At 42.9% G+C, this 27,857-nt stretch overlaps 1 protein-coding gene across 3 annotated transcripts in view; it reads right to left on the reverse strand.

Moving 5' to 3' along the window:
* The window catches only part of LOC139563425 (syntaxin-binding protein 6-like), a 133,367-nt gene that overhangs the window by 22,087 nt on the left and 83,423 nt on the right, over nt 1–27,857 (reverse strand). For 2 of the 3 annotated variants that reach the window (XM_071382088.1, XM_071382086.1), the window contains exons 3-4: nt 3,777–3,907; nt 3,443–3,608 (exon numbers count right to left, since the gene is read on the reverse strand). The exons of the other annotated variant lie outside the window; for it this stretch is intronic. In XM_071382088.1, the coding sequence (XP_071238189.1) occupies nt 3,443–3,608; nt 3,777–3,907 (297 nt within the window). The remainder of the gene's footprint in view (nt 1–3,442; nt 3,609–3,776; nt 3,908–27,857) is intronic. 3 annotated transcript variants of the gene reach the window in all.

Genomic DNA, 27,857 nt, shown 5'->3' on the forward strand with positions numbered 1-27,857 from the left:
CAAGCAATGACACGTGACCGTGATGGAAGTCTGATGAGAAAAATATGCCTGTCTTTATTCAATCAATAGCAATAAAATTGCACTCTGTAGTTTCAATTTCCAGTCAATGAATAAGAGAAACAAGTATTAGGTGTATTTCATGCGCTTTTTTGTCTCAACATCCATTGTGTATGTAGTTCATCCCGCTACCACAAGGGGAAGTACAGCAACGGAGTGCGTTTTAGAGCACCCCCCTCTTAAAGCCCACCTCTGTATTATGATTCCACACCTTTCTTCAGATTAAGTACATCTGGCAGAGTGAATCAGCAGGCCTGATATGTCTCTTAGATAAAGGATGAACAAGGTTCCTCATAAACTAACAGAATCCACAATAAGCCTGTCGACCTTGTCCTGTCCTATCAAGCCTTTACAATCTCCTCTCAGCCCATAACAACAACTGTCCCGGAGATCAGACCAGCCAATTAATATCATGTTCACTAAGACATACGACTCTGCCGCATACAAACGGTGGCAAAGTGACAAGCCATTTCTTTGTGTTTTCACGGCTAACAAAGAGGACGAGGTATTGAGTGGAGATCTTGTGTAGAATAGATAATTGCCTGTCAGGATGATCCAGTGTAGAGTAAGTGTCTCTGTTCTGTTCATAGTTCAGTGTTAATAAAGGCAAATCTAATCAGCATGAAAGAGCAATATCCCAGAATCCTCCAGTGGGTCATTATACCGTGTGTTCTAGCTGAGAAGTAATAAGATGTTATCGAAGGCATCTTAGTCACAACAAGTAATCTATACAAGCCTTCAACACACAACAACAAGCACCATTATAGTGACCATGTCAACCCCAACAAGGTAGTGTGTAAACGACAACATGGTGCCTCTGACCCGTTGACTCGATTTGTGTTCTTTGTGACAATCAGCTCAGGTTCAATGGGACGAACCTTGTTCATTGTTACATTGACTGATGGAATATTCTTGTAATCTGGGAAGGTACAAGTCCAGTGTAGCTAAATTGATTTTACTACAGTACAGTGCTATGCAATACAATACTGTTGTTGCACAAAAGGGTTGAGCTATACCTATAGCAGACTTTCTAATATATTACTGCATATGTGTATGAATCTTGACTGTGGTCCTGTTCCACTAAACTGATAACTTTGTAGTTGGGTTTCTGTCATCCCCAGGTAGGTGAGTCAGAAGAGAGGCGTCCAACACAGTTATTGTCCCACACCTGAGCAGCGTCATGATTTTTGTTTTGCACTGGTGTGAGACTTAAACTGGAGGGGACAGTGGTGGCAGCACTCGGGCATCCTCTCCTCCTGTCACTAGGTCTCTGGCTGGGCTGTCAGTCACGCTACTCATTATGGCATAGATGAGAGTTTCATATGAGAAGACTGAGCAGGAAGGGCAATGTCAGGTTAATTTATTTCTAAAGCCTGTAACTAATATAACGTGTATTCAATTGATAACAGAATCGTGGATCGGATAATGATAGTGAAACTAATCTCTTAAGTCAATTACCGGTTGAGCAGGTTGACATTAAAATAACGAATAACCGATGCCAAATACTGGAGCTACTGTTCCATAAGAAACCAATATTGCGAGTGCTTTGTGTAAAGGGTTTGATGTGTACTACACATGTATAGGCCTAGGGTACCAGTCGGAAGTTTGGACACACCTACTCATTCCAGGGTTTATCTTTATTTTTTACTATTTTCTACATTTTAGAACACTATGAAAAAACACACAAAATCATTTAAGCTGGTTGAGAGAATGTCAAAAGTGTGCAAAGCTGTCATCAAGGCAAAGGGTGGCTACTTCGAGATGCACCCTTTGAAGTAAAATATATTTTGATTTGTTTAACACTTTTTTGGTTACTACATGATTCCATATGTGTTATTTTATAGTTTTGATGTCTTCACTATTATTCTACAATGTAGAAAATAATAAAAATAAAGAAAAACCCTGGAATGAGTAGGTGTGTCCAAACTTTTGACTGGTACTGTATGTGTTGTTGCATAAGGGTGAAACATTCACTGAGTATACCAAACATTAGGAACACCTTCCTAATACGGAGTTGCAAGCCTCATTAGCTCATTGTTATGGATGTATACAAATACATGTCAATAGAAAACAGCTTAAACAAATGCCGTTACTGTTGTTATTCTTTCTGCATTGTTTTACGTGACTGTAGGTTAGCCGTCGTTTGCTAGCTAGCAAGAAAGAGATACGAATGTTGCCAGCCAGTATGGCAATAGAACATTTAGAACGAACGACTGGGTCGCGTCTCTGGCAACCGAACCAGTAGAACGAATGACCAGCCAGCTTGGGTAGCAATCCTAGATTTGTTTCGGGACAATATCTTGTGGAAGGATGAAATAGTATGGATAAATTCATCAAGAGACCACTGAGGAGAGGCCATGGAGCTAGAGACCACTGAGGAGAGGCCATGGAGCTAGAGACCACTGAGGAGAGACCATGGAGCTAGAGACCACTGAGGAGAGACCATGGAGCTAGAGACCACTGGGGAGAGACCATGGAGCTAGAGACCAATGGGGAGAGACCACGGAGTTAGAGGCCACAGAGCTAGAGGCCACAGAGCTAGAGGCCACAGAGCTAGAGGCCACAGAGCTAGAGGCCACAGAGCTAGAGGCCACAGAGCTAGAGGCCACAGAGCTAGAGGCCGCAGAGCTAGAGACCGCAGAGCTAGAGACCGCAGAGCTAGAGACCACAGAGCTAGAGACCGCAGAGCTAGAGACCACCGAGCTAGAGACCACAGAGCTAGAGACCACCGAGCTAGAGACCACCGAGCTAGAGACCACAGAGCTAGAGACCACAGAGCTAGAGACCACAGAGCTAGAGGACACAGAGGGTAAACAGATCAATAGCTGATTAAGAAGAGGTGCAGGGTCTTACACAACTCCTTGGAACACAGAGGAAAACTTCCATCTCAACCAGTACCTTCTGCCTGTAACTCTAACATGCTACACCCCGGAAATGACTACATATGACTTGTGTAGGTTGCCAAATCATTAAGGGAATTGGTTGCATTGTTAACTTAGGAATGTGAAGTATGGTTTTTTAATAAGCTTGTGTTTATGTTTAGTACTTAGAGGATGTGGGAGTGTGTTTTTATTCCTTGGGACAAAAGGTTAGTTCTCAGTGGACTGGCTTTTCCATCGTCTCAGGATAAATGATCCTCAAAATGAATATTCTGCAAAGCCAATGGGAATAATTACTCAGTGTCGTTATATAAATCAGAACTGAACATTCTCTACATACAGAATTAAGTACTTTCCAGTAGAATGACTTAAAATGCAACTTTTCCTTTCTAGAAGTCGAAAAACCAGTCCACAAACCTTTGAGTGAGAACACTAGCTCTGACACTTTCATACAGATAGCGAAAGCGAGAGAGAGCACGTGTGTCTTGTCACTGTATGTCTCTTACCTCCCAGCAGTTTGGGTTGACAGTTGACAAACTCTGGCTTGCTCTGAGAGCTGTAGCGCTGGCAAGTGTGGTGGAGTATCTGGATAAAGGTGCACTTCTCGCCGGCCGAACCAGCCACCCACTGGTCAAAGGCATTGTCGAACGCCAAGTCAAACTCCGGACAGTCCTTGGAAAAAGAGACAGAATGATAGAAACAAAGCGAGATAGAAAAAGAATGCACGCATGAACCAGTCTCTAGGGGGTGATTTGGAATTTGTCCTGCTGAAACAGTCAGGTCATGTGGTCAGGAAAAATGAATCCCTGGAGATAGAAGTTCAGTGTACTGTAAACTCACTCTGTTGGGGTCACAGCCGTTGACCTGCCTCAGCTGGTCGATGGTCCACATTGACCTCTTACTGAAGGACAATGAGCCCTGGAACTGCTTCACCTTGGTGATGGACACATGGGACGGCTTCTTATTCGTCACTGTGGATAGAAAATAATGTAATATTTAGGATAAAAGTCATATTTAATGGAGAAAGTAGGCTGTTGATGGAATAAAGTTAGATGCCAAATGTTCCTAAAAAGGTGCCGCTTTGGACATATTGAGTGACAAGTTTACTCCATAGCAGCTGTGTTCAGGAATACAGACTATAGTTCATTAACAATAGCCATTGGCTGCTTGTGCCAAAAACAGCATAGGCTTATCAGGAAAAGTAATAGAATATAACAAGCACTTTTTTCCTGAGAGAAAGCCCTGCCTACTGTGGACTGGGCATTCTTGTGGCCGGGCCTTTGACATTAACATAGGTTACCCAGTCAAAATATGTCCTCTTATCTTTAATTTACTTCCAATGGGGGCTATCCTCTTTAACCCAACAACACAGTGTCTGACAGTATGATAAGCTGCAGTATAACTACAAGAAAATAAAAAGCTGACTTAATTGGTATTGTCAGCGTCTGCGGTTATAGATTGATGACACCTTTTACACGTCGCCAGATGAAATTTGCACAAGAAAATAGCAAAATCATTTCTTGATGAAGTGATATATTGCTTCCAGTCCGATGTCGACTATCCACTAAAAGTGGATATCAAAAATACCTAAAACCTTGTGGTAGATAATCTTCTCTTAAAAGGACTATCTAGAGAAAGAGGGAAAGTATAAATCAACTCAGATGTGGTTGAGCCAAAGAGGAACTCACTCATGGTATGTGCCGGGGCCAACTATCCTGTATCCATATCCTGCCCTGGGACACCACCACAATGTCCTGGGCTATTCCCTCACCCCCCTACATTCCAGATGTGAGTCTTTCCAGGGATCAAAGCTCTGTGTTTACAGATCATCTTGCTCAGAGTTCCGTCATGTGTCCGGACCACTGCATGCGTGCATAGCTGGATCCAAGCGGCCAGATATCTTACGGAAGGGCCAACGTGCTCCTTTGTTGTTTTTGCAAGCCCAAGAACCAGGACCCTGTTTCCACTCTCCCCATCTGTCGTTGTATCATCCTGGATAATTAGGCCCCGTTTAGGTCACTCCGCTGTTCTGAGTTTCGTTTCCAAAGTACCATCTGGATAGGTTGCTATCGGTTACTGACAGGTCTTTGTGGCCTTTTCGTGGAATCGTCTGAAGTCGGACCAAGCCCTCTTGTTTTTCAATCTTTTCAATAACACAGGTAGGGCTAGATCCCTGTATTTTCTTTGCATCATCCCATTTGGATTACCATGGTAACCCTCTCTCTCTCTCCAAAGTGGCACTCTGGAAAGCAGATCTGACTGGGGACTGAAGGGTCTGATTTCCCAAGAGGGTCTCACCCACCTGGTCCGGCGAAAGCTTTTGAAATGCATCGTATAGAGTAGGAGAAAGAGAGTGTGCGAGAGAAAGATTCAAACAGTGCAAAAAAAAAAGATCCCTTTCATCTTCCAAGCCTGACAAGCACTTTATTTTCCTCCTCTACCTTTGTGCTTTATGGAAAGAGGGTTAACAAATTCAGAGCTACAGAAGTGTGTTCATGCACAAAATGTGGAGTGATTTTGAGTTCTGAAGCTGATCCAAGAATGAGGGGTAATCATGCTGTTTCAGAACCTCCTACAGTGGCGTGTGCATCTAAGGAGAAAATATTGGGTCCAACTCAGTCCCGTGGGCAGTAATGTGTAATCAAAACTGCCCTGTACCATTCAGATGTTTTTTTGCATCTCGATGTGGACTCCTTTAAGTCCATTTCCTCTTTTACTTTAGACCAAATACTGAGATGAGATACTGTAGGAAGTCCTTCATGATGTAGGTTGTTAACTCTGTAGTGTTATGCAACGGAGTTATAATATTATCAGTCTTGGTCACACTTGTGGGTGGTCCATCATATTCAACAAACCTTCATTGTCATTGGCTGGATCAGAACTCTCATTACGCATCCATAAGCTAACAATTTGGATTGGCCTACTGTAGATTACCTTGGATCATATTCGTTTAAGGCTCTGTTTATTTAAATGCAAATGTTGTTCCATTGAAATGTTTTCCTAGCTATCCTCATACAATGGGAATTGTAGCGAAGGGGTTTTCAAAACCTCAAACCTGCACACTTCTCACATGATTATTTGTGCATCTTGGCAATGTATGTTTTCGCTAACGTCACTCGTGTTGCCATCTCAGCAACCACAACAATATTTCCCTTAAGCGTAAGCTAAGTCTGGGAAATTTCCCTCTCGTGTCTGCGTATGGTAGATGAGTTTCCTTCTGGCCACAGGACTGTACACAGCTAAGAACAATAAGCCCCTGACCCACTGGAGGGAATTAGATCGTGTCATTAACAAGAGCATGTGAGAGAATAGGAAGTCCCACTTGGTGCTTCCTCTCACATTGATTTGGGTTTGACATTTGGCCTTACACATGGAATACCTTTGGCGGTGTCTCCATGATGGTTGAATGGTATTTGGAAGGTTTCTCACTGAAAATGACTGAAAGTCTGCAATTGACATCAATTCATGATTTACGTGCTGTTCAATTCACTCTGAGTTTCATGATTGTTTGTAAAAACCCATATCTCAAATATGAATTATCTGGTGGAACACTCTAGAGTCTCAAGTGAATGAGAACATAATCATGATAACGTGAACCACCTTTAGGAGACATTTGTTTTATCACAATGTTTTGTTTTGTTTACTTTGACAATGGAGCCAAGGTCTCCGATGACATGTAATAATGTTAGGGGGGGGGTTGCAACTTAACCCCCAGGGCATTAATGTAGAGCAGGGTTCACTTTATACGAATGTCAAAATACCCAGGAGGCCATCTTTGGATTTGAATAGCATGTTAAGGTAAATTCTGGAGAGTTTGCTCACTTGGTACCAACCCAGGTTCTTGAAGGCTTGTTAACAGAATTAAAAAGTGAACATTCAGAAACTCTGTGGTGAGTGTGGTCAAATGATTTTCAAAAAGCTGGATGTCCAAACACAGCTTAAAAGTAGGCTAATGTTTTGAAGACTCAAAAAGCTCTCTTGCTGCCCTTGAATCCATGTCCAAACAGGGTTAAACGAACAATCGAACTGACTGGGTTCTGAGTCAGGGAAGTGGAGCTGTCTTCACCATGCTCTAACTTGTTATTATAATGCTGGAACAGCCCATCTAAAACCGCTCTCTGTCTGGGCCTACTGCATCATTACTGGTCTATTTAAAACCTTGCCCCGCTCCGGCTAATCTGGAACACGTTGTTATTCTCCAACAGAGCCTGTCACTGTAACACACATTAGGCTAACCCTGGAGACAGCCCACAGCGGCCCACAACAATCCCATCCACAGTCAATGCATCGGCTCAGGGACAAGGACCTGCTGTGTGGCCCGTGTTAGTACAGGATGGAGGCCATGCCATGGCACGACACTGTGGAGGGGCCACACCATGGTACATAACGACTGGGGAATATAGAGCAGCATTGCTATGGGAAACTCAGTAAATCAGACAACCAGCAGATGCAGAGGACATCGTTCATTTACACATCATGTGGAAGAAACAATACAGTGTCATCAGATAGGAATCATGTGCTTTCTCTTCAACAGTTTATACCAAAGACAATATTATAGTGGTTATTGCGCACGTTCTGTAAGCGTATGTCCACAAAGTTTGAATACATGCAACTCCTGTCCTGTGAGAATTCACATCCTTCCAATTCTACAGGGCCTTGAGAAAGTATTCACACCCCTTGATTTTCTCCACATTTTGTTGTTACAGCCTGAATTTAAAATGAATTCATTTTAGATTTTGTTTGGCCTACACACAATACCCCATAATGTAAAATTGCATTTTGTTTTTAGAAATGTTTACAAATGAACCAAAAACGAAAAGGTGAAATGTCTTGAGTCAATAACCTCATTGTTTTGTCAAGCCTAAATATGTTCAGGAGTAAACATTTGCTTAACAAGTCACATAATATGATGCATGGACTTACTCGGTGTGCAATAATGTGTTTAACATGATGTTTTAAAATGACTGCCTCATCTCTGTAAGAAGTTTCTGTAAAAAAAAAATGGTAGCATTTCTATATATACTGTATATATATAAAATAATATATTACACTTGCTCTTTCTTGAATAACTTCCTCCAGTTCATTTGGTTTTTCCTTTTAACTTATTCTGTGCCTCTATGGTACAGTTTGTATTGCTATCTATCTGTACTGTTAGTTCCTCTATTTGCATTGTTAATAAGAACATATACAGTGGGGAGAACAAGTATTTGATACACTGCCGATTTTGCAGGTTTTCCTACTTACAAAGCATGTAGAGGTCTGTAATTTTTATCATAGGTACACTTCAACTGTGAGAGACGGAATCTAAAACAAAAATCCAGAAAATCACATTGTATGATTTCTAAATAATTAATTTGCATTTTATTGCATGACATAAGTATTTGATCACCTACCAACCAGTAAGAATTCCGGCTCTCACAGACCTGTTAGTTTTTCTTTAAGAAGCCCTCCTGTTCTCCACTCATTACCTGTATTAACTGCACCTGTTTGAACTCGTTACCTGTATAAAAGACACCTGTCCACACACTCAATCAAACAGATTCCAACCTCTCCACAATGGCCAAGACCAGAGAGCTGTGTAAGGACATCAGGGATAAAATTGTAGACCTGCACAAGGCTGGGATGGGCTACAGGACAATAGGCAAGCAGCTTGGTGAGAAGGAAACAACTGTTGGCGCAATTATTAGAAAATGGAAGAAGTTCAAGATGACGGTCAATCACCCTCGGTCTGGGGCTCCATGCAAGATTTCACCTCGTGGGGCATCAATGATCATGAGGAAGGTGAGGGATCAGCCCAGAACTACACGGCAGGACCTGGTCAATGACCTGAAGAGAGCTGGGACCACAGTCTCAAAGAAAACCATTAGTAACACACTACGCCGTCATGGATTAAAATCCTGCAGCGCACGCAAGGTCCCCCTGCTTAAGCCAGTGCATGTCCAGGCCTGTCTGAAGTTTGCCAATGACCATCTGGATGATCCAGAGGAGGAATGGGAGAAGGTCATGTGGTCTGATGAGACAAAAATAGAGCTTTTTGGTCTAACTCCACTCACCGTGTTTGGAGGAAGAAGAAGTATGAGTACAACCCCAAGAACACCATCCCAACCGTGAAGCATGAAGGTGGAAAGATCATTCTTTGGGGATGCTTTTCTGCAAAGGGGACAGGACGACTGCACCGTATTGAGGGGAGGATGGATGGGGCCATGTATCGCGAGATCTTGGCCAACAACCTCCTTCCCTCAGTAAGAGCATTGAAGATGGGTCGTGGCTGGGTCTTCCAGCATGACAACGACACGAAGCACACAGCCATGGCAACTAAGGAGTGGCTCCGTAAGAAGCATCTCAAGGTCCTGGAGTGGCCTAGCCAGTCTCCAGACCTGAACCCAATAGAAAATCTTTGGAGGGAGCTGAACGTCCGTATTGCCCAGCGACAGCCCCGAAACCTGAAGGATCTGGAGAAGATCTGTAGGGAGGAGTGGGCCAAAATCCCTGCTGCAGTGTGTGCAAACCTAGTCAAGAACTACAGGAAACGTATGATCTCTGTAATTGCAAACAAAGGTTTCTGTACCAAATATTAAGTTCTGCTTTTCTGATGTATCAAATACTTATGTCATGCAATAAAATGCAAATTAATTACTTAAAAATCATACAATGTGATTTTCTGGATTTTTGTTTTAGATTCCGTCTCTCATAGTTGAAGTGTACCTATGATAAAAATTACAGACCTCTACATGCTTTGTAAGTAGGAAAACCTGCAAAATCGGCAGTGTATCAAATACTTGTTCTCCCCACTGTATCTCACTTGGTCAGTATATGTAAGCATCAATATACAGTACCAGTCACAATTTTGGAAAAACTCACTCATTCAAAGGTTTTTCTTAATTTTTTACAATTTTCTACCTTGTAGAATAATTAATAGTGAAGACATCAAAACTATGAAATAACACAAGGCAGACAGCTTTGCACAAACTTGGCATTCTCTCAACCAGCTTTTTGAGGTAGTCACCTGGAATGCATTTTAATTAACAGGTGTGCCTTGTTAAAAGTTCATATGTGGAATTTCTTTCCATCTTAATGCGTTTGAGCCAATCAGTTGTGTAGTGACATCAAGCGCTGATGATGAAACTGGCTCTCATGAGGACCGCCACAGGAAAGGAAGACCCAGAGTTACCTCTGCTGCAGAGGATAAGTTCATTAGAGCCTTACCAGCCTCAGAAATTGCAGCCCAAATAAATGCTTCAAAGAGTTCAAGTAACAGACACATCTCAACATCAACTGTTCAGAGGAGACTGCGTGAATCAGGCCTTCATGGTTGAATAACTGCAAAGAAACCACTACTAAAGGACACCAATAAGACGAAGACACTTGCTTGGGCCAAGAAACACGAGCAATGGACATTAGACCGGTGGAAATCTCTCCTTTGGTTTGATGAGTCCAATTTTGAGATTTTTGGTTCCAGCTGTCTTTGTGAGACGCAGAGTAGGTCAACGGATGATTCCGCATGTGTAGTTCCAACGGTGAAGCATGGAGGAGGAGGTGTGATGGTGTTGGGGTGCTTTGTTGGTGACCCTGTCGGTGATTTATTTAGAATTCAAGGCACACTTAACCAGCATGGCTACGACAGCATTCTGCTGGTTTGCACTTAGTGGGACTATCATTTGTTTTTAAACAGGACAATGACCCAACACACCTCCAGGCTCTGACTGGACAATATGGCAGAATACAAACAGTGTGGTCATTTACTCCATAAGGCAATCAAACAGGCGAAACGTTAGTATAGAGACAAAGTGGAGTCGCAATTCAACGGCTCGACACGAGATGTATGTGGCAGGGTCTACAGACAATCACGGAATACAAAAGGAAAACCAGCTACGTCGCGGACACCGACGCATTGCCCCCAGACAAGCTAAACACCTTCTTTGCCCGCTTTGAGAATAACAGTGCCACCGACGCGGCCAACTACCAAGGACGGTGAGCTCTCCTTCTCCATGGCCGACGTGAGTAAGCCATTTGACATGTTAATCCTCGCAGGGCTGCCGGCCCAGATGGCATCCCTAGCCGCATCCTCAGAGCATGCGCAGACGAGCTGGCTGGTGTGTTTACGGACATATTCAATCTCTCCCTATCCCAGTCTGTTGTCCCAACATGCGTCAAGATGGCCACCAGTGTTCCTGTACAAAAGGCAGCAAAGGTAACTGAACAAAATTACTATCGCCCCTTAGCACTCGCTTCTGTCATCATGAAGTGCTTTGCGAGACAAGGATCATATCAGGTCCACCTTAACTGTCACCATAGACCCACTCCAATTTGCTTAGCGCCCAAAAAGGTCCACAGACAATGCAATCCCCGTCACACTGCCCTCTCATCTGGACAAGAAGAATACCTATGTAAGAATGCTGTTCATTGACTATAGCTCAGGATTCAACACTATAGTACCCTCCGAGCTCATCATTAAGCTCGAGGCCCTGGGTCTTAACCCTGCCCTGTGCAATTGGGTCCTGGACTTGCTGACGGGCCACCCCCACCACAAGGGTGCGTGCTCAGCCCCCTCCTGTACTCCCTGTTCACCCATGACTGCTTGGCCATGCACGCCTCCAACTCAATCATCAAGTTTGCAGACGACACAACAGTAGTAGGGTTGATTACCAACAACAATGAGACAGCCTACAGGGAGGAAGTGAGGGCTCTGGGAGTATGGTGTCAGGAAAATAACCTCACACTAAACTTCAACAAAACAAAGAGATGATTGTGGACTTCAGGAAACAGCAGAGGGAGCACCCCCCGATCCACATCAACGGGACACCAGTTGAGAAGGTGGAAAGTTTTAAGTTCCTCGGCATACAGATCACCGACAAACTGAAATGGTCCACCCACACAGACAGTGTGGTGAAGAAGGTGCAACAGCCCCTCTTCGACCTCAGGAGGCTGAAGAAATTTGGCTTGTCACCTAAAACCCTCACAAATGTTTATAAATGCACAATTGAGAGCATCCAGTCGGGCTGTATCACCGCCTGGTACGGCAACTGCACCGCCCACAACCACAGGGCTCTTCAGAGGGTGGTGGGGTCTGCACAACGCATCACCGGGGGGAAACTACCTGCCCTTCATGACACCTACAGCACCCGATGTCACAGGAAGGCCAAAAAGATCATCAAGGATAACAACCACCCAAGCCACTGCCTGTTCACCCGCTATGATCCAGAAGGCGAAGTCAGTACAGGTGTATCAAAGCTGGGACCGAGAGACTGAAAAACAGCTTCTATCTCAAGGCCATCAGACTGTTAAACAGCCATCCGTAGCACAGAGAGGCTGCAGCCTACACACACAGACTTGAAATCATTGGCCACTTTAATAAATGGAAAAATAGTCACTTTAAATAATGTTTACATCTCTTGTATTACTCATCTCATATGTATATACTGTATTCTATCTCTCAGTCTATGCCGCTCTAACATTGCCTGTCCATATATTTATATATTCTTAATTCCATTCCTTCACTTAGATTTGTGTTTATTAGGTGTTTGTTGTGGAATTATTAGATATTCCTTGTTAGATATCGCTGCACTATTGGAAACTGGAGGCACAAGCATTTTGCTACACCCGCAATAACATCTACTAAACACGTGTATGTGACAAATAACATTTGATTAGATCAAGGGCTACTTGACCAAGAAGGAGAGTGATGGAGGGCTGCATCAGATGACCTGGGCTCCACAATCACCCGACCTCAACCCAATTGAGATGGTTTGGGATGAGTTGGGATGAGTTGGACCGCAGAGTGAAGGAAGAAGCAGCTAACAAGTGCTCAGTGTCTGATCGAACATCTCTGCAGAGATCTAAAAATAGCTGTCTAACGACGCTCACCAATCCAACCTGACAGAGCTTGACAGGATCTGCAGAGAAGAATGGGTAAAAACTCAACAAAATACTGAGTAAATGGTCTGAATACTTACATAAATGTGATATCAGTTATTTATTTTTAATACATTTTCACACATTTCTAAAAACCTATTTTTGCTTTGTCATTATGGGGTATTGTGTGTAGATTGACGAAGGAAAACAAATATTTGATCCATTTTAGTATAAGACTGTAACGTAACAAAATGCGGAAAAAGTCAAAGGGTCTAAATAGTTTCCGAATGCACTGTAGTTGTACCATGATATTTTCACTGTTAAGCATACTGCAGATGCAACTGAGTAAACCTACACTTGCCCTCCAATATTCCACCTGCTAAAACCTCCCCTCATCCCAAGTTGGGTTATCGTCCCAGTGACTGGCAGACCACCCCTGTACACATGGATCCTAGGTCCTTTAATAGATTGGGACACATCCCTTGAAAAGAGCACAAAGTGCCACCTATGGAACTGAACAAGATTAGCAGCCAACAACATTTCCAACGCATCTTGTTTGCAAGAAGGCACTAAAGTAATACTGCAATTCACTTGTCCTGAATACATAGTGTTATGTGTTGTATTGGATTTGCCCCAAACATTACTGAGTACCACTCTCCATATTTTCAAGCAAAGAGGTGGCTGCATCATGTTATGGGTATGCCTGTAATTGGTAAGGCCTTTTTCAGGATAAAAAAAGTACAGGTTCAGTCTGTTTTCCACCAGACACTGGGAGAATTCCCTTTTCAGCAGGACAATAACCTAAATAAAGTTTGTGAATTTTCCTGAGTGTCTGAGTTACAATTTTGACTTAAATCTACGGCAACACTTGAAAATGGTTATCTACCAATGATTAACAACCAATTTGACAGAGCTTGAAGAATTTAGAAAATAATAAATAGGCAAATGTTGCACAATCCAGGTGTGGAAAGCTCTTAGAGACTTATACCCAAGAAGCCTCACAGCTGTAATCACTGCTAAAGGTGCTTCTACAAAGTATTCACCCAGAAGTGTAAATACTTAAGTAAATTTGATATTTCTGTATTTCATTTTCAATAAATTAGTAAAAATATCAAAAAACATATTTTCAATTTGTCATTATGAGGTACCGTGTGTAGATGGGTGAGAGAGACAAAAAATATTTCATCCAGTTTGAATTCAGGCAGTAACAACAAAATATGGAATAAGTCAAGGGGATATACTTTCTGAAGGCACTGTATATTTCAATGACCGGGATAAATCCCAGACAGGATTTTTCATCGATTTTATCTATTTTTAATCCCCCTATAATGATATATTCAGAGAGTATTTTCACAATATGAAAGGGTCTTTGCTGTGGAGAGGAACAGAACCATCTGATCTGTAAAAATGGAGATGAACTGACAGAAGCTGACCAAAATGCCCTTTTCATCTCTGACAGGGATGCTCCCTTTGTTATTTAAAATCAGGGCACAACACAACCCAGAACAAGATAGGACTGTGAGTTTGTAAAAGAGAGAAAAAAGTATTATATTTTCAATATTTGAACAGCTCCAACTGTCTGAGTGGATAAGGATGATATTAAACCCTTTTAAAACAGGAGAGAAGAGAGAAAAAGGAGAACATGTTATTCAAGTAAGTTTGATAGTCAGTTTTTCAGGTGTTTTTAGACTATTTTTGTCTAGCTATATTTGAATGTATTTTGAATGTAACGTCCCATTACCCTCAAGCCAATTATGCCTCGATGCTAATGGCTCAGAGTGTGTAGCGTACGCATGGGGTAACCCTAATGATCATTACAAAGACAACACCACCACAAGACGGATTGTCCAAGCATGTTTACTAGAACTGTGAGATGTAATAATACATTCCGATGTAAATCAAAAGGTTCTTTAAAATGAAAGCATGCATTAAAATAAAAAAATGCTTTAATAAAAGGGCTAAAAACATTAGCCGACAAATTAAACGATAGCTAGCAGTCTAGTACTATCCAAGATACAAAATAAAAAAAGTGACAAGGACAAGACAATAGAACTTGAAACTAACATATAAGACCAACTAAAAACACCTCAACATAGAAGACATTAAGCGAAAGCCAGTTTGAAGAAGTATTTTGAGCTCAGATTTAAAAGGCAGTGGTGGTCTGGGGCATGTGGAGGTTGGGGGGGGATGCTCGGACAGAATGCTCAGTCACTTACTGTTTTTAGACGTGTTTTTGGAACTGCAAGAAGTCTTTGATCATATGATCCGAGTGAACGCGAAGGCTGTTTGGGGCTGAGGAGTTCACTGAGGTATTGGGGACCAGAGGCATTGACGGTTTTTAAAGACTAACAGGAGGATTTTGAAGTTGATTCTGAATTGGAAGGGTAGCCAGTGGAGAGAGTGGGGTGATGTCAGCAGATTTCTGGGTTCCTGTGAGGAGCTGCAGCCTGTGGATGCTTTTTGAGGGCAGGACACCAAGGAGGGCAATGCAGTAATTGAGTTGGGAGGGGCTGAGAAAGTTAACCAGCTTTTCCTGATCAGGTTTGCAGAGAACAGAACAGAACCAGGTGATGTTTCTCAGGTGAAATAATTATTTTTTGCAGACAAATTTTATGTGGTCGGAGAAACTGAGGGAGGGGTCCAGTAACACTCCACGGAGGAGGAAAATGGGACGGAGTGGCCGGTGGCGGAGTGATGGGAGTGATTTTGACGTGATGGGGAGGATTGCTCCTGTTTTAGTATTGTTGAGTTGTAGTAGGCTGTTTGACATCCAGGCCTTAACGTCATCCAGAAAGCTGGTGAGTGTATTTATGGAAGAGAGGGAGTCCAGGGTTGTTTTTATGAAGATCTGTATTTCGCCAGCCTAGCGGTGGAATTGAATGGTGCATTTCCTGATTAGGAGACCAGGATGGGGCCTAAGACAGAGCCTTGAGGGACACCATAGGTGATTGTGATGGGTTCTGACATGGCATTTCCTATGGCAACATATCGTGTGCGGTTGGAAAGGTATGAGATGAACTAGAAGGAGAGTGATGGAGTGCTGCATCAGATGACCTGGCCTCCACAATCACCCTACCTCAACCCAATTGAGATGGTTTGGGATGAGTTGGACCGCAGAGTGAAGGAAAGCAGCCAACAAGTGCTCAGCATGTGTGGGAACTCCTTCAAGACTGTTGGAAAAGCATTCCTGATGAAGCTGGTTGAGAGAATGCCAAGAGTGTGCAAAGCTGTCATCAAGGCAAAGACTGGCTACTTTGAAGAATCATACATATAAAATATATTTAGATTTGTTTAACACTTTTTTGGTTACTACATGATTCTATATGTGTTATTTCATAGTTTTGATGTCTTCACTATAATTCTTCAGCGTAGAAAACCCTGGAATGAGTAGATGTGTCCACATTTTTGACTGGTACTGTATGTGTTTCTTCAATCGACCCAGGATGATGCTGTGGTCAACCGTGTTGAAGGCGGCACTGAGGTCAAGGAGGACGACGTCAGCTGAAAATAGGTTGTTTACCACTTTGACGAGGGCCGTTTCTGTTCTGTGGTTAGGCCTGAAACCGGACTGGAAAGTCTTAGAGGCCATTGGATGTCAAATGTTACTCTAGTTGTTTAGCCACAACTTTTTCCTTTAACTTTTGATGTAACGTCTGCTTCCAACTCACACCCTCAAACACCTAGATCCCCCGAATGCAGCTCACTCTCCAGATCCCAATCACCTGAATTCTAAATCACCTGTTCACACACCTGTATTTCATTATCACACACTATTTAGTTCAGTTCTATGCACCCCATCGCTGTGAGGTATTGTTTGTTTTGTGACACACGTCTTTCGGAGCTCTGTTTTTCCCGTGATTTACTCTTCCTGTGTATGATAGTGAGGCAGGCAAAAACTAACGACGCCTTTTGCCTCAACCCAAAGAGATATCCGCCATGTTGGAGTCAACATAAGTCAGAAATAGCATTATAAATATTCACTTACCTTTGATGATCTTCATCAGAATGCACTCCCAGGAATCCCAGTTCCACAATAAATGTTTGATTTGTTCCATAAAGTCCATCATTTATGTCCAAATTACTCCTTTTGGTTCGCGCGTTCAGTATACAATCTAAACTCACGACGCGCGGGCAGGTCCAAGCAAAAGTTCAGACGAAAAGTCATATTACAGTCCGTAGAAACATGTCAAACGATGTATAGAATCAATCTTTAGGATGTTTTTAACATAATTCTTCAATAATGTTCCAACCGGAGAATTCCTTTGTCTTCAGAAAAGCAATGGAACAGAGCTCGCACTCACGTGAACGAGCGTTACGAGCTCCTGGCATTCTGCCAGAGCACTGACTCATTCCCCTCTCATTCGGCCCCACTTCACAGTAGAAGCATCAAACACGTTTCTAAAGACTGTTGACATCTAGTGGAAGCCCTGGGAAGTGCAAAATGACCCCATAGACACTGTGTATTCGATAGGCCAAGAGTTGAAAACCTACAAACCTCAGATTTCCCACTTCCTGGTTGGATTTTTCTCAGGTTTTCGCCTGCCATATGAGTTAAATTATACTCACAGACATCCTTCAAACAGTTTTAGAAACGTCAGAGTGTTTTCTATCCAAATCTACTAATAATATGCATATATTACTAACTGGGACTGAGTAGCAGGCAGTTTACTCTGGGCACGCTTTTCATCCAAATGTGAAAATGCTGCCCCCTATCCATAACAAGTTAAAAATGTTCATAGAGACTTTTGGATTATGATAGCATGCTGTTTTCTACCTTGTCAATTAGCGCAAGGAATTGCCAGGGACCTCACAATACATTATTATCATAATACTTAGGTGCCGATATGATATGTATTGTGATTCTCACGTGTCTATATGGATTTGTAAGGATCGACGCTGGTAGACGAGAAGCAGGTACAGGGAGTGAACATTTAATTACCAACGGACATGGAACAGGACAAAACAGTGTCGACATGAACACATAACGACATTAATGCAGACACAGGGAACAAACGGGGGAGCAGACAGAAACAGGGAAGGCAATCAACTAAGTCCAGGTGAGTCCAGTGAGCGCTTACGCACATAATGATTGTGACAGGTGTGCGTAATGAAGGGCAGCCTGGCGCCCTCGAGCGCCAGAGAGGGAGAGCGGGAGCAGGCGTGACAGTATTGCGATTCAATACTGTGATTTTATTGAGATTCCATGTTCAACATACTGTATGTCTGCTGCAGAGGGACAAGAGAGAGCCATGAGAAAACAATTTTTGATCAGTCATGTAAATAAAAGTGCTGAAATCAAATTGGCTCCCTATTTAAAAATACGTTTTGCAGGAAAAATACTGGAGTTTTGGTAAAGGTTCAGACAAATAGCGCAAAACTAATAATTGTCAAAATGATACGATATATCGTAAAAAATAATATCCCGATATGTAACTGTATCAATTTTTCCCCTCATCACTATTATCAATGGGTGTTCTAAGCATATCACATTGGCACATTTTTGCTATCAACTTTAAACTAGGCTAATCCTACTTGTTAAACTAGGCCAGCCTATTACTCTTCCATGTTCTGAAGGTCATTTCTAGCCTCTTCCTCTCTGTGATACTGAACGTTTTACACCCTAAATGAGCTGTTTAAATACAGCTCCTCTTGCCTCCTGTCACTTCTGTAATCCATTCCAATTAAAACACTCTGCCACGGGCGGCACATTAAAGCGATTTAAAGGGCTTGGAGAATCATGTGAGTCTACCATGTAAAACCAATGGTAGAGCTGCTAAGTAGAGGCGGTAGAATTGAATTGTTTTATTTATTTTAACCTTTATTTAACTAGGCAAGTCAGTTAAGAACAAATTCTTATTTTCAATAACGGCCTAGGAACAGTGGGTTAACTGCCTTGTTCAGGGACAGAACGACAGATTTTTACCTTGTCAGCTCAGGGATTCGATCTGGCAACCTTTCTGTTACTAGTCCAACGCTCTAACCACTAGGCTACCTGCCACCCCAGAATGTAGGATGTCTTAAGAAAACAAGAAGGTCCGTATGCATTATGAGGATTACAGGAGCTTATTGAACGAGGTGGAAGTTAATCTATCCTGATTCCCGTTGACAGGTTGTAATAGATGAGATGAGATGTTGCTGATCACTGGTTAATGAGAGATGAAGGTGCTGGGAGTCAGTATGCTGTTCCCAACAGACAAAGACACATCTGAGGAGTTAGCTAGGGCTGATGGAGGTTGTGAGTGACGAGCTGAGAACAGCCTGAAAAACGCCTGAAGAGGTAGAACCGACGCAATGAGGGACGTTTGGCCGAGCAAAGTTGTTGAGAGAGAGAAGAGATTAAAGGCAGCCCAAATCAAGGAGAAAAGATAAAAGGCAAAGTGAAGAAAGAAAGCAGATTAACTCTATTAAATTGTCATGTATATAATATCCCAGAAAAAAACAAACAAGAAAAAGCAATCTCCACAACAAGCCAGATTGCATTGAGGCTTAATGTTCCTTGTCTGACAGGAATCATTGTAAGGTCAGGGGAAATGTCCCCCTCAGTCATAAAAGTGCTTTAAGTCAGGTGGGCCGGGACTTGGAAAGGTAAGCGCTTAGCTGTAGTGTACTTAGCTGGAGGGGCAGGGTGATTAAAATAATGATTCAAGTGGGCAGTTTCATTCCACTATAGCTTATTGTGACCCTGAGGAAGTCAGGCTTTGCACTTCAGACGGCCTCCTCTCATGTGCAATATGAGTTTGAGAAGACCAAGAGAACAATTGGACTGCTGCTTTTCAAAAGCAAAATAGCCATATTCTTACTCCCCTATCAACGATAGTTCTCATCTGCAGAGGGGAACCAGTGAGACTGTGTGGGGGGAAAAAAGGGGGCTGCTCAGCGAGACTGTTCTGTTTTTTTTCTTAGGGCCGACAGATCAGGTGAATGATAGAGAACACTATTCTGCATGGTATTGTTGCATAGAATAGGAGAAGGGTTTCAGAGTTGTAACCGGTTACATAGAAGAGAGGGAGATTCTGAGGGAGTGATGCGAAGCCACATTATCTCTCTACTAGAGAGTTGGGATGGGCATTTTACTTTTTTTTTACTCAAGTACTTTAGTGGGGGGAAAATGTGTGCATTTATCTACTGTATATGCCAACAGATCAGCAACAATGCCTATTTTATAATAATCATTACAGATAACAAATCTTAATTGCTGTATTTCTCCATATAAATATATAGTAAATAAAAAAGCAAATGTCATTAAAGATGAATTTATTGAAACTACTATTTATTGATTTATATCAACTGGTTATATTATATTGTGGAACGCAATCTTGAAAAATGCAGTAACCCCAGCGGTGGTTGCTTGTAAAAGCCTATGGCTGTGCAACAGCATTGTTTTGTTAATGTAGCAGACAAGACACTTATTTCCCAAGCCCTTATCACAGTCTTGACACAGCTATTGTATAGTAAAAAAACAAAACACGTAATATAACAGAATAAAATATAACAGAATATTTTTCTAAATGAAATAAGTGCCTGGAACAGTTATTCTCAAAGAGTGATCATTTGAAACGGGGCTCAATTTGGCCAGTTCAGGGTTGCAAACCAAAAATCGGTCTTCTTTTCGATATACAGACATTCAATTTTGTTTATTCTGCCTGTTCTTTGGAATTTTCAAAATGGATGAACAATTCCACATTGAACACTGCATGGTGATGAATTATGGCAACAACATATTTTATACACAAATATGCATTTATTCCAAAACTGCAGCTCGTTGTTGGAACACATATTTTCCTACTTCAATCAACCAGTCCATTTAGAATTTTTTATAAAACTGTTTTCATTTGGCAAAGAATGTAGCTTGTGTATCCCATCCGTTAGATACGTTTTTAGACGTAGGACTAACGGGAGCTTACTTACTCAGCACACTTGTGTGGAAGGAGCAGTCGGAACGCAATTGAATAAATGAGACATGGAGGGGAATTTAGGAAAAAGAACGGTGTGATGCTTGGCTTCTTTTTTGTTGTGCCCCATAAATATACATGTACAAAAGGAACACTAGAGTCAAAGCAAATTAACGTGGTCTTCAAGACAATTTCAGCCACAAACACATTCCACCAAATAGTTTTACAGTATTTGAAACAAAAACTGATCTCTGGTAAAAGATCAAGCTTTGATGTTCGTTCGAGTACTCATGCCCATCCCTAATAGAGAGGGAGTCATGCTTCTGAAAATAAAAGATGAAACAATGACAACAAACCATTCAAATTGCACCGATGTACAGGTTCATACACAGATGCGCAAATACACTCACACATCAGGCTCTGTGGATCTGTTAGTAACACAGCCCAGCCTTATGTCCTGTTGACTCTAATTGGGTGGGCCTGGCAACTCTGTTATCTAGTGTCCTACTTGTTTAAGGGGCTAAGAACGGCGCCGGAGGGGATGGCTGCAGTTCTACGGGCTCCTAACCAATTTTGATATTTTGTCGCATTGTTTGTAGCTTATTTTGTACATAGATGCTACCGTCTCTTATGACTGAAAAGAGCCTCTGGATATCAGAACAGAGATTACTCACTTCGAACTGGACAAAGATTTTATTTTGAATGACACGAAGGATATAATGTTGCTCTCAGACAAGGCTCAAATCCCCGTCATTCGCATGAAGAAAATAAAGCAATACAGGGGGCGGACATTGGGGTGCTTTGTGAGAACCTGCCTCTACCATTCGTTCTATTGGCCAACGTGCAATCACTGGAGAAAAAACTGGATGAGCTCATCCATTCGAGACTATCCTACCAATGGGACATTAAAAACTGTAATATCTTATGTTTCACAGAGTCGTGGCTGAATGACGACACAGGTAATTACAGTTGGTTGGGTTTTCCATGCATCGGCAGGACAGAACAGCTACGTCCGGTAAGACGAAGGGTGGGGGTGTGTGTATTTGTCAATAACAGCTGGTGCGCGATGTCTAATATTAAGGTAGTCTCAAGGTATTTCTAGCCTGAGGTTGAGTACCTCATGATAATCTGTAGACAACGCTATCTACCAAGATATTTTTCGTAGCAGTCTATTTACCAACACAAACCGGCGCTGGCACTAATACTGCACTCAACCAGCTGTATAGGGCCATAAGCAAACAAGAAAATGCTCATCCAGAAGAGGCGCTCCTAGTGGCCGAGGACTTTAATTCAGGAAAACTTAAATCCGTTTACCTCATTTATACCAGCATGTCACATGTGCAACCAGAAGAAGAAAAAACAACCTCTAGACCACCTTTACACCACACACAGAGATGCGTACAAAGTGCTCCCTCGCTCTCCATTTGGAAAATCTGACCATAATGCTATCCTCCTGATTCCTGCTTACAAGCAAAAACTAAAGCAGGAAGTACCAGTGACTCGCTCAATACGGAAATGGTCAGATGACGCGGATGCTACAGGACTGTTTTGCTAGCACAGACTAAAATATGTTCCGCGATTCATCCAATAGCATTGAGGAGTATACCACCTCAGTCACCGGCTTCATCAAAAAGTGCATCGACGATTTCATCCCCACAGTGACGGCACGTACATATCCCAACCAGAAGCCATGGATTACTGGCAACATCGTCACTGACCTAAATGTCAAATGTGGCAGGGCTTGCAAACTATTCCAGACTACAAAGGCAAATCCAGCTGCGAGCTGCCCAGTGACGTGAGCCTACCAGACAGGCTAAATGCCTTTTATGCTCGAGTTGAGGGAAGAAACAATGAAGCATGCATGAGAGAACCAGCTGTTCTGGACGACTATGTGATCACGCTCTCGGTAGCCGATGTGAGCAAGACCCTTAAACAGGTCAATAGGTGATTTATTTCACCTTTATTTAGCCAGGTAGGCAAGTTGAGAACAAGTTCTCATTTACAACTGCGACCTGGCCAAGAATAAAGCAAAGCAGTTCGACACATACAACAACACAGAGTTACACATGGAAGAAACAAAACAAACAGTCAATAATACAGTTGAAGAAAATCTATATACAGCATGTGCAAATGAGGTAAGAAAAGGGAGTTAAGGCAATAAATAGGCCATGGTGGCAAAGTAATTACAATATACCAATTAGACACTAGAGTGATTGATGTGTAGAAGATGAATGTGCAAGTAGAGATACAGGGATGCAAAGGAGCAAGATAAATAAATAAATACAGTATGGGGATGAGGTAGTTGGATGGGCTATTTACAGATGGGCTATGTACAGGTGCAGTGGCCTGTGAGCTGCTCAGACAGCTGGTGCTTAAAGCTAGTGAGGGTGGTAAGAGTCTCCAGCTTTCGTGATTTTTGCAATTCATTCCAGTCATTGGCAGCAGAGAACTGGAAGGAAAGGCAGCCAAAGGAGGAATTGGCTTTGGAGGTGACTAGAGATATACCTGCTGGAGCGCGTGCTATTGGTGGGTGCTGCTATGGTGACCATTGAGCTGAGAAAAGGCGGGGCCTTACCTATCAGAGACTTGTAGATGACCTGAAGCCAGTGGGTTTGGCGACAAGTATGAAGCGAGGGCCAGCCAACGAGAGCGTACAGGTCACAGTGGTGGGTAGTATATGGGGCTTTGGTGACAAAACGGATGGCACTGTGATAGACTGCATCCAATTTGTTGAGTAGTGTTGGGGGCAATTTTGTAAATGACATCGCCGAAGTCGAGGATCGGTAGGATGGTCAGTTTTACAAGGGTATGTTTGGCAGCATGAGTGAAGGATGCTTTGTTGCGAAATAGGAAGCCGATTCTAGATTTAACTTTGGATTGGAGATGCTTAATGTGAGTCTGGAAGAAGAGTTTACATTATAACCAGACACCAAGGTATTTGTAGTTGTCCACATATTCTAAGTCAGAACCGTCCAGAGTAGTGATGCTGGGCGGGGAGGTGTGGGCAGCGATCGGTTGAAGAGCATGCATTTAGTTTTACTTGCATTTAAGAGCAGTTGGAGGCCACGGAAGGAGAGTTATATGGCATTGAAGCTCGTCTGGAGGTTAGTTAAGTGTCCAAAGAAGGGCCAGAAGTATACAGAATGGTGTCGCCTGCGTAGAGGTGGATCAGAGAATCACCAGCAGCAAGAGCAACATCATTGATGTATACAGAGAAGAGAGTGGAACCCCCCATAGAGACTGCCAGAGGTCCGGACAACAGGCCCTCCAATTTGACACACTGAACTCTATCTGAGAAGTAGTTGGTGAACCAGGCGAGGCAGTCATTTGAGAAACAAAGGCTGTTGAGTCTGCCGATGAGAATGTGATGATTGACAGAGTCGAAAGCCTTGGCCAGGTCAATAAATACGGCTGCACAGTATTGTCTCTTATCGATGGCAGTTATGATATCGTTTAGGACCTTGAGCGTGGTTGAGGTGCACCCATGACCAGCTCTGAAACCAGATTGCATAGCGGAGAAGGTACAGTGGGATTCGAAATTATCGGTAATCTGTTTGTTAACTTGGCTTTCGAAGACCTTAGAAAGGCAGGGTAGGATAGATATAGGTCTGTAGCAGTTTGGGTCTAGAGTGTCTCCCCCTTTGAAGAAGGGGATGACCGTGGTAGCTTGGTAATCTTTGGTAATCTCAGACGATACGAAAGAAGTTGAACAGGCTAGTAATAGGGGTTGCAACAATTTCGGCAGATAATTTTAGAAAGAGAGGGTCCAGATTGTCTAGCCCGGCTGATTTGTAGGGGTCCAGATTTTGCAGCTCTTTCAGAACATCAGCTATCTGAATTTGGGTGAAGGAGAAATGGTGGGGGCTTGGACGAGTTGCTGTGGAGGGTGCCGGGCAGTTGTCCGGGGTAGGGGTAGCCAGGTGGAAAGCATGGTCAGCCGTAGAGAAATGCTTATTGAAATTCTCAATTATAGTGGATTTATCGGTAGTGACAGTGTTTCCTAGCCTCAGTGCAGTGGGCAGCTGGGAGGAAGTGCTCTTATTCTCCATGGACTTTACAGTGTCCCAGACGTTTTTTTGAGTTTGTACTACAGGATGCAAATTTCTGTTTGAAAAAGCTAGCATTAGCTTTCCTAACTGCCTGTGTATATTGGTTCCTAACTTCCCTGAAAAGTTGCATATCACGGGGGCTATTCGATGATAATGCAGAACGCCACAGGATGTTTTTGTGCTGGTCAAGGGCAGACAGGTCTGGAGTGAACCAAGGGCTATATCTATTCCTGGTTCAACATTATTTGAATGGCGCATGCTTATTTAAGATGGTGAGGAAGGCACTTTTAAAGAATAACCAGGCATCCTCTACTGACGGGATGAGGTCAATGCCATTCCAGGATACCCCGGCCAGGTCGATTAGAAAGGCCTGTTCGCTGAAGTGTTTTAGGGAGCATTTGACAGTGATGAGGGATGGTCGTTTGACCGTAGACCCAGTACGGATGCAGGCATTGCAACATTCACAAGGCCAGACGGATTACCAGGACGTGTACTCGGAGCATGCGCTGACCACTTGGCAAGTGTATTCACTGACATTTTCAACCTCTCCCTGACCAAGTCTGTAATACCTACATATTTCAGGCAGACATGCTCGGAGTACACATCCTGGTAATCCGTCTGAATGTTGACCTGTTTAAAGGTCTTACTCACATCGGCTACGGAGTGTGTGATCACACAGTCGTCCAGAACAGCTGATGCTCTCATGCATGTTTCAGTGTTACTTGCCTCGAAGCGAGCATAGAAGTAATTTGGCTTGTCTGGTAGGCTTGTGTCTCTGGGCAGTTTGTGGCTGTGCTTCCCTTCGTAGTCTGTAATACTTTGCAAGCCCTGCCACATTCGACGAGCGTCGGAGCCAGTGTAGTACGTATTGATGGTGCTGTAGTGGAGCGGGTCGAGAGTTTCAAGTTTCTTGGTGTCCACATCTATCCACAAACTATCATGATCCAAACAAACCAAGAAAGTTGTGAAGAGGGAACGACAACACCTTTTCCCCCTCAGGAGACTGAAAAGATTTGGCATGGGTCCCCAGATCCTCAAAAAGTTATACAGCTGCACCATCAAGGGCATCCTGATCGATTGCATCCTGATCGATTGCATCACCGCCTGGTATGGCAACTGCTCGAGCATCCGACTGGAAGGCGCTACAGAGGGGAGTGCATCCAGCCCAGTACATCACTGGGGCCAAGCTTCCTACCATCCAGGACCTATATACTAGGCGGTGTCAGAGGAAGGCCCAAAAAATTGTCAAAGACTCCAGTCACCCAAGTCATAGACTGCTCTCTCTGCTACCGCACGGCAAGTTGTGCCCGGAGCACCAAGTCTAGGTCCAAAAGGCTCCTTCTACCCCCAAGCCAAAAGACTGCTGAACAATTAATAAAATGGTCACCGGGACTACTTGCATTGACACCCCCCACCCCCTTTGCTGCTACTCGCTGTTTATTATCTATGCATAGTCACTTTACCCCTAACCTACATGTACAAATGACCTCAACTAGCCTGTACACCCGCACATGGACTCAGTACCGGTATAGCCTCATTATTGTTATTTTATTGTGTTACTTTTTTTAAATTTCAACTTTTGTTTATAAAGTAAATATTTTCATAACTATATTTTCTTAAAACTGCATTGTTGTTTAAGGGCTTATAAGTAATAATTTCATGGTAATTCCATGGTATACACCTGTTGTATTCAGCGAATGTGACAAATAAAATTTGATTTTGATGTTTAAGGGTTATTTACGGATAGTTACAGTCCATTCATAAAGTATTCAGACACCTTTATCCACGTTTTGTTACATTACAACCATATTCATAAATGGATAAAAAAAATGTTTTAGCTCAATCTACAAACAATACCCCATAATGACAAAGCGAAAACAGGTTTAGATATTTTGGCACATTTATAAAACAATTAAAACAGAAATAACTTATGTACATAAGTATTAAGACCCTTTGTTATGAGACTTGAAATTGAGCTCAGGTGCATCCTGTTTCCATTGATCATCCTTGAGATGTTTCTACAACTTGGAGTCCACCTGTGGTAAATTCAATTGATTGGACAATATTTGGAAAGGCACACACCTGTCTATATAAAATGTCCCACAGTTGACAGTGCGTGTTAGAGCAAAAACCAAGCCATGAGGTCAAAGGAATTGTCCGTAGAGCTCCGAGACAGGATTGTGTCGAGGCACAGATCTGGGGAAGGGTACCAAAACATTTTGCAGCATTGAAAGTCCAAGAACACAGTGGCTTCCATCATTCTTATATGGAAGAGGTTTGGAACCACCAAGACTCTTCCTAGAGCTGGCCAACCGGCCTAACTGAGCAATCGGGGGAGAAGGGCCTTGGTCAGGGAAGTGACCAAGAACATGATGGTCACTCTGACAGAGCTCCAGAGTTCCTCTGTGGAGATGGTTGTCCTTCTGGAAGGATCTTCCATCTCTGCAGCACTCCACCAGACGGAAGCCACTCCTCAGTAAAACGCACATGAAAGCCTGCTTGAAGTTTGCCAAAAGGCACGTAAAGGACTCGGACCATGAGAAACAAAATTCTCTGGTCTGATGAAACCAAGATTTAACTCTTTGGGCTGAATGTCACATCTGGAGGGAACCTGGTACCATCCCTACGGTGAAGCATGATGGTGGCAGGGACTGGGAGACTATTCAGGATCGAGGGAAAGATGAAAACCTTGATGAAAACCTGCTCCAGAGTGCTCAGGACCTCAGACTGGGACAAAGGTTCGCCTTCTAACAACGACCCTAAGCACACAGCCAAGACAACACAGGAGTGGCTTCGGGACAAATCTCTGAATGTCCTTGAGTGGCTCAGCCAGAGCCCAGACTTGATCCCGATCGAACATCTCCGGATAGAACTGAAAATAGCTGTGCAGCTTCGCTCCCCATCCAACCTGACAGAGCTTGAGAGGATCTGCAAAGAAGAATGGGAGAAACTCTTCAAATACAGGTGTGCCAAGCTTGTAGCGTTATACAAGACTTGAGGCTGTAATCGCTGCCAAAGGTACTTCAACAAAGTACTGAGTAAAGGGTTTGAATACTTATGTAAATGTGATTTGTATTTTAAATAAATTTGCAAACATTTCTAAGAATCTGTTTTTGCTTTGTCATTAT

The sequence above is a fragment of the Salvelinus alpinus genome, chromosome 34, assembly GCF_045679555.1.
Source record: "Salvelinus alpinus chromosome 34, SLU_Salpinus.1, whole genome shotgun sequence".
NCBI lineage: Eukaryota > Metazoa > Chordata > Actinopteri > Salmoniformes > Salmonidae > Salvelinus > Salvelinus alpinus.